At 35.3% G+C, this 10,194-nt stretch overlaps 2 protein-coding genes across 2 annotated transcripts in view; one reads left to right on the forward strand and one right to left on the reverse strand.

Moving 5' to 3' along the window:
* s-themis-b (self-incompatibility-linked polycystic kidney disease protein-1B) overlaps positions 1 to 10,194 on the forward strand; it is a gene marked incomplete at its 5' end in the record, with an annotated part of 36,724 nt that overhangs the window by 7,784 nt on the left and 18,746 nt on the right. Inside the window, 4 exon segments of the mRNA NM_001122970.1 lie at positions 590 to 598; positions 8,387 to 8,404; positions 8,406 to 8,420; positions 9,908 to 9,919. Coding sequence (NP_001116442.1) covers positions 590 to 598; positions 8,387 to 8,404; positions 8,406 to 8,420; positions 9,908 to 9,919 — 54 coding nt within the window.
* LOC101243270 (dehydrogenase/reductase SDR family member 4-like) overlaps positions 1 to 10,194 on the reverse strand; it is a 14,446-nt gene that overhangs the window by 2,336 nt on the left and 1,916 nt on the right. Inside the window, exon 3 of the mRNA XM_009860797.2 lies at positions 1,116 to 1,250. Coding sequence (XP_009859099.2) covers positions 1,116 to 1,211 — 96 coding nt within the window. The 5' untranslated portion in view covers positions 1,212 to 1,250. The remainder of the gene's footprint in view (positions 1 to 1,115; positions 1,251 to 10,194) is intronic.

Consider the following 10,194-nt stretch of genomic DNA (forward strand, 5'->3'; position numbering starts at 1 on the left):
CTATATACGTTCATTGTAAAAAAAATTATATATTTTGAAGTTATTCGTAAAAATGGTATCTATCTACAGTCATTTCTAAATAAAACGAAGCGACATCTTGTGTGTTTTCAAATATTGTTTGCTTCGTGTGGATGATCATTCATTTATTTTTGTGATGTACCGTCCTCCATCAATCACAATGCATTCACCTGTTACCATGGCAGCTTTCTCCGAGGCGAGAAATACGGCCATATTGGCAACATCTTCTACTGTTGCTACTTTCCCGCTAAGCAAAGATGCTTCGACTGTTAAAATACTTTCCACGATTTCTTTTGGTACAAAGTTGTCAAATATTTCGGTGCCAATCGCTCCTGGACTGAAAAAAGTAGTCGTTAATACCTGAGTACTTTATAAATAGATAGTCCAAATATTCAAACCATATCGCGTTGCATCTTATGCCATCTTTTGCAAAACCTGCAAAATAAAATGCAGTTGAGAAGTATGAAAGCATCGTATGGCTGCCAAAATCGTGCAAAATGGTATTTTAAAAGAAAATTATACTTCTTTAAGTGGTTTTATTTCCAGTTATGGTATAACATGCTGTCGTTTAATTACATGTTTATATAGTTGTTTAAGTTGAGTTAAGTTTTCCCCATACAACTAACTTGCAGCTGTTGTTTTCGTAAAATAGCTAAGTCCATTCTTCGTAATACCATACATGAAGGAACCTGCTGTAAGGCGTGTAGCAGAAACACTTGACATATTTACTATATTGCCTGGAAACAACAAAAGGATTAAGTTTAAACTAAACTGTCTCTCGCATGATAAATATACCTTTTGTCAATGCAAGGTGAGGTTTCGCGATCTTTGTCAAATATATTGGAGCTTTGAGGTTGATTGCTAAAATCTTGTCGAACGATTCTCCTGTGTACTGCGTTAAAATGTATGTCTCTATAATTGCCTTTGTGCCAACACAATAGTTTGTATATAAGAGTATAGGGTATTAGATGGGACAAGTTTTCAAATATTTTCAGAATTACACAATCTTAGCATCCGGTGAACTGTAAAAAGTCGGGTTTAAGGTGCTATAACGGTATCCCAGCATCTTACCCCTCAGCAATATACTATATACCCACGTCTTCAACAGACGTCATTGATACAATCCCAGCGTTGTTTACAAGAACATCCAATTTTCCGAATGTTTTAATCGTTTCTTCCAATAATTTGTCCATCTCTTCCTCCTTTGTAAGATCTGCTATTGTTTCCAAAACCTGGTTTGTAAAGTAGTTTTACGAACTTGTAGGCCTACATTATATAAACGATGTATAAACGCTGATAAAATTACTGTATAACAGGTATAGTGGGGTGGGGGAAGATGGGACACCTTTAGCACATTATATCTTAATATCCTGATCGTGTTTTAAACAATTAACAACGGTCTAGGGGAGTCGTGAGGATACGCTTTTATAATTCTTTGCATTTTCTTTGTTTACTACCAAATTGGGCGAGAAAATAGAATGAAAAGGTGTTTCATCTTCCCCCAACCTACTATATAATAGACAAAGAAGTTTAAATAACTCATTCTAGAATTCTTGATTTTCTTGAGAATAAATCAGTGCAGACTATACAATGTAGATAAAGCACAACAGTGACTTACTTGTTTCGATCCATTTTTTTTGCATTTCTCAGCAACCTCACTTAACTTATCCTTATTACTACCTGTGATTGATAACAAAGCACCTTGCTTTGCAAATAATTCAGCAATCGCAGCTCCAATTCCTCTCGAACTGCCTGTGGATACATATATAAGCCTGGCACTGTTTGAATTAAAGTTCTATTTCTTACCTGTAATTAAAACAACTTTGCAAGCTTCGTTCATGTTATCGTGTTGATAAATAATATTTTTAGGCCTACTTATAGTTCGCTGCTTGTACGGACAAGTTAGTATGGTAGGTGGAGTGTAAAAGTTAAATATTAACCGATGTACCGCAGTCAGTTTTAACGAATTGCTGATATACCTAAAGAAACCATAACGCGCTGCGTATTATACCATCTTTGGCAAAACCTGCAAAATATAATGCATGAGGAATATGAAAGCACGTATGATGCCAAAATCGTGCAGAATGTTATATTTAAAGAAATTGTACTTCCTGAAATGTTTTTATTCCCAGATGTACTATAACATAGCATTTATTTTATCTTTATATTGTTTTATATAAAGATAGAACTAAAAAACGTTTTTACGTTTAATTAGGTTCCCCGTATTTTTTCGTTTCTAAACACAATCTGAACTGTAATTCAGTTTTAATTGCTTCTGTGTAGTTGTTGCGTTAAAGACATTATATGACGTCACAATAGTCGAGAAACTTTTACTTTGCCTAAAACTCACTTTTTATAACAGAATATTCTGCTACAACTATTATTGGGGTATAATGCTTATTGTATTTTATTATGTTTGCTTTCATTGCCACAGTACATTTTGCAGAAGTTCTGGTGAAGACTAAAGAAATACAAAAAGATGTGTACTTTAATTACTTCATGTATTAGCTTAGTTCTCGCTTTAATGCTTATAATTCAAGGTAAGAAAATAGATTATAATTATGCTTTAAAAAGGCAGGAGCATTGTTTGCTAGTTTATCATTAAGAATTCTAAGTTAGTTTTGTATTTTCATTGATGCATATTTTAAAGCAGTGTTGTTTGTATTAATGGTAGACCAATACTGCCAGTATATGCCATTACGTTTAGACATTTTTTCTGTCGGTCCTTGATAAACTCCGTTAAGGTTTGAGAAACTGCACTCCCAAAACCACCATCCGCTATTATGGGGTCCTGGACAATTAGAAATAAAATAGGATTCTTTACTGGTATGGTCAAACGTGCTAAACTCTAATGGAAAAATCGCGTGCGGAATGTTTGGCTGAAATGCTGTTCCAAAACGTCTTGCTAGATTAGCCATCGTGTAATTTGATTTTGAATACAGTGTAAACCTCTCATATTCTACGTACGCATAAAATCCATCCCACCCTTTTAAATCAACACGAAGATTTGGACGAAGTGTTGAGTACCAAGCACTCAATGCTATTTGATTTTGTCTTGTCAGGGATAAAATATTTTCTAACCCTGCCCAGTAATCTTCATTCGGATTTCCGAATCCATTCACATAATCCTCCCACCCTCTGTTGAAGTTGATTCTGCCATTCTTTCTTTGCTGGAAAGTTATCCAACCAGTTTTGTTGGTTATGCGGCTACCAGTTTCCATGTCACAATGAATAAAAATAAACCGATATCCCACTTTCAACCAAATAGGATAAACGTCGCTGCTGTATCTTCCTAACCGGTGAAGATTTGTACAATCTGCTTTGCAAACAAATAGTTAATTTTAAATGATCTAGACTAAAATGTAGACCATCCTACCTGTGTTTAAACTTTGAATTGCTGACGAGTTCATTAATATCCTTTTCTTCTTGGAAAATGAACCTGCTTTATATTTAAATGATTCTTTCACAAACAGGTCACCGCAAACCTTGCATATTTTTACACGTATGCTTAATAACTCCTCGCAAAGTTGAATTTGACTTACCAAGTTCACTAATTTTACTTGGATTTTTTTACTAGGTCTTTCTGTCAGAAAAGTTTTATTGACTGCGTTGTTTTGTGATAAAGCAGCTTTTAAAACAAAAGACAAAATAATATAAAGCCAATAATTCATCTTTAGCATTTCCACTTCTAGTACTGGTTTGCACTGGAAGCGCCGTAGAAATCCATGCTCCAGTAGCCGAAGAATGCAACCAAGCAAACGCTTCAAACTCCATTTCTCTCGAATTCGATTTAAATGCGAAAGAGATGCTTGTTCTTCGTTTGGAAAACGCAAGGTTGTAAAGGATCAATCAAACGGCAACCTATAAGACTGTTTTTGGCTATTTTCCCATGACTGTTCCGGCCATTTCTCACCGGATATTTTTTTCCGGCCCACTGGTAAACGTCTGGGTTAAATAAAAGGCTTGTTACCTAAAGTCATATCAGAGTTAATTAAATACCTAATCCCATATACAAGTATAAAAGCAGTTGCAGGTTTGTCTCCATAAATGTACAATTGGAATGGGAAACTTTACTTCCGTGCAATCAAATGCCAATAAAGAAGCAATTCGAATTGTTCCGCCAATTTTCCATACTCATATCTCCACAACCCCAAAACTGTAAAACAATTCTAATTGCCAGATACGTCATACTAGGTGATTACTATATTTTTTATAAGGTATTTTAAAATGGTAACGTAAATTCCGACTAATTTGATATAATTTCCCAGAAATGATACTGATTTTACCGATGCATTCCATTACTGCCGGAGAAAACGTAACAATTATTGCTGAAATCGATAACGTTAAGCAATACAGTGAATTGTTTCTTGTCACCATCAGCTGTTCGATTTCCGTCGGAGATAGTTCTCCTGTAACATTCGAAATCCACCAAAACAAATTTTCCCAGCGTGTTGTACTGCCCGGTACACACGTCATATTGTTCTCTTGCTTTATTCCAAGCGGAAAAGTCATTACACAACGAAAATCTTTACAAGTGGAAAGTTTGTTGTTCAGTAAACAATTAAAAATAATAACATCACCAGCAAAATTCACATTTCTAACTGAGGCAGAAATAATCTTTCAGTACGTGTACCACTATCCCATATCGTACTGCTTTATTTTAATTGATTATCAAAGTTGTGACCGAANTAAAGAATTTTTACAAACCAAATATAACGATAAAGAAGTTGCTGAGATCAAGTTTAAACTAACAACAAGCATTCAATCTACAATCGGACCAGGCATACATTCCTTCACACTGTTTATGCAAAACAATGTGTCCGATGTAAAATACAGGTCTGTTTTTTATCTTAACCAGCTGGTTACAGGAATGAAAGTAATATGCCATCACTTTGTCGGAATACAACCAAATTACTTTACAATCAACATTACGCTTGAAGAAGGTTGTCCGGCCAACATTACAATAGAAATCAACAAATATCCCAACAATGAACTAGTATCTAAAATAAAGACATTTTGTTCAAATCCTGATGAATGTAAATTGGTTCAAGTCAAAACATCTCTGAAGAAAGCTGGGGAGAAATACAGAGTTACTGTGTTTGCAAATAACCAGATATCTAATGATAGCGCTGTATCTCAAGTGTTTGAAACCGTTCCTCAAATATATGACGTATACATGACGTCAGATGGACCCTTATATGCCAGTGTTTCAACCAATCTTATGATTTACGTCAGAGGGGACATTGGTGGATTTGAGATGACGTTGAAGTTTGAGGAACATTCTAAACATGTTCCGTTTACAATTGATTCGATTAAACATGTTCATTCAGATGAAGCAAGTCTACCGTTTGATTCGACGTTTTACAAACTAATAAAAGAGAGAATTATCTTCACATCTATTGGAGATCAACAGATTGATGCAAACATCAGGAATTCAAAGCAAATTTTTAATTTTAGTTCAAACTTTATTGTACAAAGGCAACCAACATGTTTGGAAGGCGTGAAAATTCGTGACGGGAATTCAAACAGAGCGATAGGTGAACCGTTAAAATTTGCGAGAGAGTTGATTTTAAGCGGTGACGTCACTTTATCGTGTGTTGAAGATTCCAACATTAAGTTTAAATGGAAATCTTTCAAAGTCGACTCAAGTTCACGATTACCTCGAACTGAAAATGAAGTGAAATTAAAAGGAAATGTTTACAACAATGAGATTGTGATTCGAAGCAACGATTTGCTTGCAGGATTGTACGTCATAATGCTTGAGGTGTCGACTAATGACGTCACAGATAAGGATGTGACATCAGAGGCGAGAGATTTCAGTTTGATCGAGGTTCCCACGAGAAAGCTGGAGGTTCTTATCAAAGGAGGCAACAAGCGACAACTTGGTAAGTTTTGTGGTGAATGTTGTGGTTAATGTGGTGTTGTGGAATTGATATGATGAGATTGCCTGTGTTGTATATCGTTCTTAATAATCTGAGAATTGTTCACATATATATTTAATAGGTAATGAAACAGCCGTTAAATTTGAAGCATCCGTAACAACTGAAGTTGATTTCGCGATCCGATTTCATCATAATTGGTATTGTGCCGTCACATTAGATGATTTACCACGTGACGTGGAAGTTGGTAAAGTGAAACGAAAAGGTATCAACATCCAACTGTAGTTATCTCACATAGCAATGCTCGTTACATGGTATATGTTGTTACCAGGTTCATGTTTCAACCAACAACCACTGTGGATTGGTGATGACACATTTGTTCAAGTCTCAAATTTTAAACCAAACTCATTTTACTTCATTCGATTAATTGTTATCGGTGAAGGGTATTCCCCCGCTTATGCTGATCAAGAAATATTTATTCTTCCTCAAGCTCCAACTTTAACATTGAAGTAAAATTATGGTTTGTTAAAAACATGACATATTTATATTTCACCTTCTTATTACAGATGTTGGACGAATTGTGGGAAATTTATTTCTCCAAACGTTCCACTGATACTCCAATCAGAATGTAGTGATTGTGTACGTCACACTTGGTTTCTTAATTCAAATATATTGGAAAGTTGTAACAACAAAGATATTTGTAAATTTACTCCACAACAGCTCCAAACGTCAACAATTTTAAACAACATTACAGTTATTGGTAAATATGTTCTGACTTAATGTTTATTACTTATCAATATTCACGTTTAAATTAATATTTCTTCAGGTTTCGATTTATATGGAAGGGAGTCTTCTGCGAGTCTACTTTTTAATGTTACACCGCCACCCAGTGGCGGGCATTGCTCAGCTTTACCAAAGCTCGGCAAGTCTTACGTCACAAAGTTTACCGTGACGTGTCAAAACTTCGCAGACGTCCATCCACCACTGATGTACAAGTTTTACATGAAACAATCGGGCAAGTCGTGTTTGACTTTGCTTATATAGTAGGATGGGGGAAGACGGGACACCTTTAACACATAATACACAAATATCCTAATAGTATTTTAACAATTAACAACGGTCTATGGGAGTCGTCTGGATACGTTTTTTTATTTCTATGAATGTTCTTACTAAATGGGACGAGAAAATAGAATGGAGTTATGTCCCATCTTTCCCCACCCTACATTATACATTCTTATATACATGTATTAATATGACACTCTCACAGACAAGGAATTATCGCTTTTACAATACGGTTACGATGCTTCAGTTCATAACATCACTATGAGCAGAACGTTCGGGGTTGCTTTCACAGTGGATATTTGCAACAGCTTGGGCGCGTGTCGACGAGATGACGTCGCCGTTGATGTCATACCTACGTCACGGAATCCTCCAATTTCTGACGCAATAAAAGAGATTGATGAAAGTATGAAAGCCAACAACATCCAGAGATTGTTACAACTTGTGGCACCTTTGTCAGGAACAACAGCATTGAGTTCTAACAAGGTAGGACAATATCTTGTTTTGTGATAATTTAAAACGAATAATTTAACTTTTACATTTTTTATAGAGAAACAAAATACTCAAGCACGTAACTTCTACGAAAGTAACTTCTGTTAAATCAGCGAAACAAATTGTTGACGTCATGAATTACGTCACTAGTGAACCGGACTTGACAGGTGTTGAAAATAAGGTACATGTACATGATATTTAAGTTACTTTTAAATTAAATTTTCAAATGATTATTTCTGAAGGAAAGTTCTTGGGAAAAACTTTCTAATGTTCAAAATTTTATGGAGGCAAGGTTGAATGACGCAACAAAGACCGAACTCAACTCCATAATGACGTCATGTGTGTCGGTTGCTTCAAATTTAATGCTAGCTTCTCACAGCAGCATAAACAGGGTGAATATTTATAATGTCATTCACAGTTAACACTTACATGATAATACTATTTGTTGTTTTTATCACCAGATAGAAGAAACAAATAAAATAAAAAACTTTGGAAGACTCTTGATGACGCAGGTTATTCCTGGGGAATCCCCCATGACGTATAAGACACCCGGAACTGAAATAATGTTGATGAGAATGAAAGGAAACACGACAGGTACATGTGGTATAAGATACCTGTTACATTATTTAAAACTAATACAGTTTATCTTAAAGAAAATGATCAATCTGTACCATTCCAAATTCCTGGTATGACGTCAATCTTCGGTAATGACGTCATCAATATGGAGGTTGGTGGAAATATTATTGGTATGATATATTATGTTTGATAATTGTTATGATACTTATAGTTATACAACTACGACGCACGAAAGATAAATTTTAACACATCCACTCAAAGTGTTGACTTTGTCACTGCTGTTTCCTTGACAACTGGTTGGGAGAAACAAAATCCGATTTCTTCCAAAAAAGCCCGAAATCTTCCAAGTCGATTTATTGTTCCAAAACAATCAACATCAACAAGTTTGCAATTAATCATTGCGAGCGATTGTGACGTAACAATATGCAACAGTCAAGCAACAACTAGCACAGCATTTGAAGTAGGAATCGACAACAAAGAAAACTTAAGTAAATATTTTCTTCGAATCTTGCTCGAAAATTCCACTCACGAAGTCAAGGAATGGAAGATAACGTTACAACTTTCTGATTCAATGAACCGCCAGTTTAATTTGACAAAGACATTCACCGATAAAAGTAACTAACTGGACCACACCAACTTAAACTGAGATTAATTTGGAAAACATTTCAGAGTCAGGATTTGATTGGTTGATCCCATTTACGAATCTACCACATGGTGGCAGCAAATACAACTTGACCATCCATGCTTACCTTGGTTCGAAATATTTTCGTCAAGGAAGCGTCATGAAAACGTCATTGGTGACGCATTCTGTTAACTGCATGTATTGGGATGACGTCATATTTGATTGGAACAACAAAGGATGTCAGGTATAACGTCACGAAATATTATTTTTTTATATTTTTAACAAAATTATTCATCTTAGCCAAAAGTGAATTCAAAACAATCAGAGTTGATGTGTGAGTGCGATCATTTCCCAGTTCCTCCTGAGAGCAGTGGGAGAATGAAAGAGAATAACAAAAGAGATGTTCCCACTCTTTTCGCATCCAGTTTAATTGTCTACCCAAACAAGATTGATTACAGCAAAGTGAGAAATATTTTTTTATTTAATTTGTTTATTGTAAACTTATCTCTTTTACAGCTGTCTTGGAATTTGTGGGCAGAATTTTTAAAAAATCCGGTTATATTTGTTTGTTTGTTTATTCTTTACACGTCTTATGGTATCTTGGTGGTTCTGGCAAGAAAGAAAGATATCGAATATGAAGACAAAGTAAGTCATTCATAATTATTATCAAGTTATATCATAACACGTCACATATACTGCATATCTTACCAAGCAACAATATATCGACGTGGTGGATAACTCACCCTTGGATAAATACCGTTATTACGTCACAATATACACCGGAAATCGTCGAACTGCTGGAACATCTGCCATTGTTTGTATCAAACTGATTGGATCAAAGAAATCTAGCAAAGTTCATATTCTGCAGGTTGATTGTAATTTTTAATATTTTTAAATCTGAATTTACCGTTTTGCTTTTTCCAGAACTCGGAAGAAAGATTTTTAAGAAGAGGGAGCATTAATTCATATTTGATTACGTCATTCAGTTGCCTTGGAAATCTAGTTGCTGTTCGGTTGTGGCATGACAACAGTGGACGTAGCCCTGAGTGGTAAATTTATTAAATCATGACATAAATCCATGCCTTGTGTTTCAATTACGTTTAAACCAACTTATACTCATAGGTTTTTACAAAGAATGGTTGTAAGAGATTTAGAAACAAATGAATGCACTTTCTTCATTTGCAATACATGGTTTGATGATGTCATTGACCATATATTTCCAGCAGCTCGTACTAGAGAGCTCCACACGTTTGAAAGTTTATTTCACATCAAATGTGAAAATTATTTGAAAGACGAGTGAGTGGTAACATTGTTAAATAATCCAACAATCCACAAGTAACATTATCACTCCATGTAAACCACAGGCACTTGTGGTATTCGATACTTGCGATGCGACCTTGGCAACAAAGCGAGATGTCCAGGGTGGAAAGACTCTCTGCTTGTTATCTTCTTATTTTTATGATCATGTTGACGTCACTCATGTTTTATGGACGCGAGGTTTCTCAACCTGGTTTCCAAATACACTTGGGTTACTACTCGTTCAAGTGG

The sequence above is a fragment of the Ciona intestinalis genome, chromosome 7 (genome assembly GCF_000224145.3).
Source record: "Ciona intestinalis chromosome 7, KH, whole genome shotgun sequence".
Classification (NCBI taxonomy): Eukaryota; Metazoa; Chordata; class Ascidiacea; order Phlebobranchia; family Cionidae; genus Ciona; species Ciona intestinalis.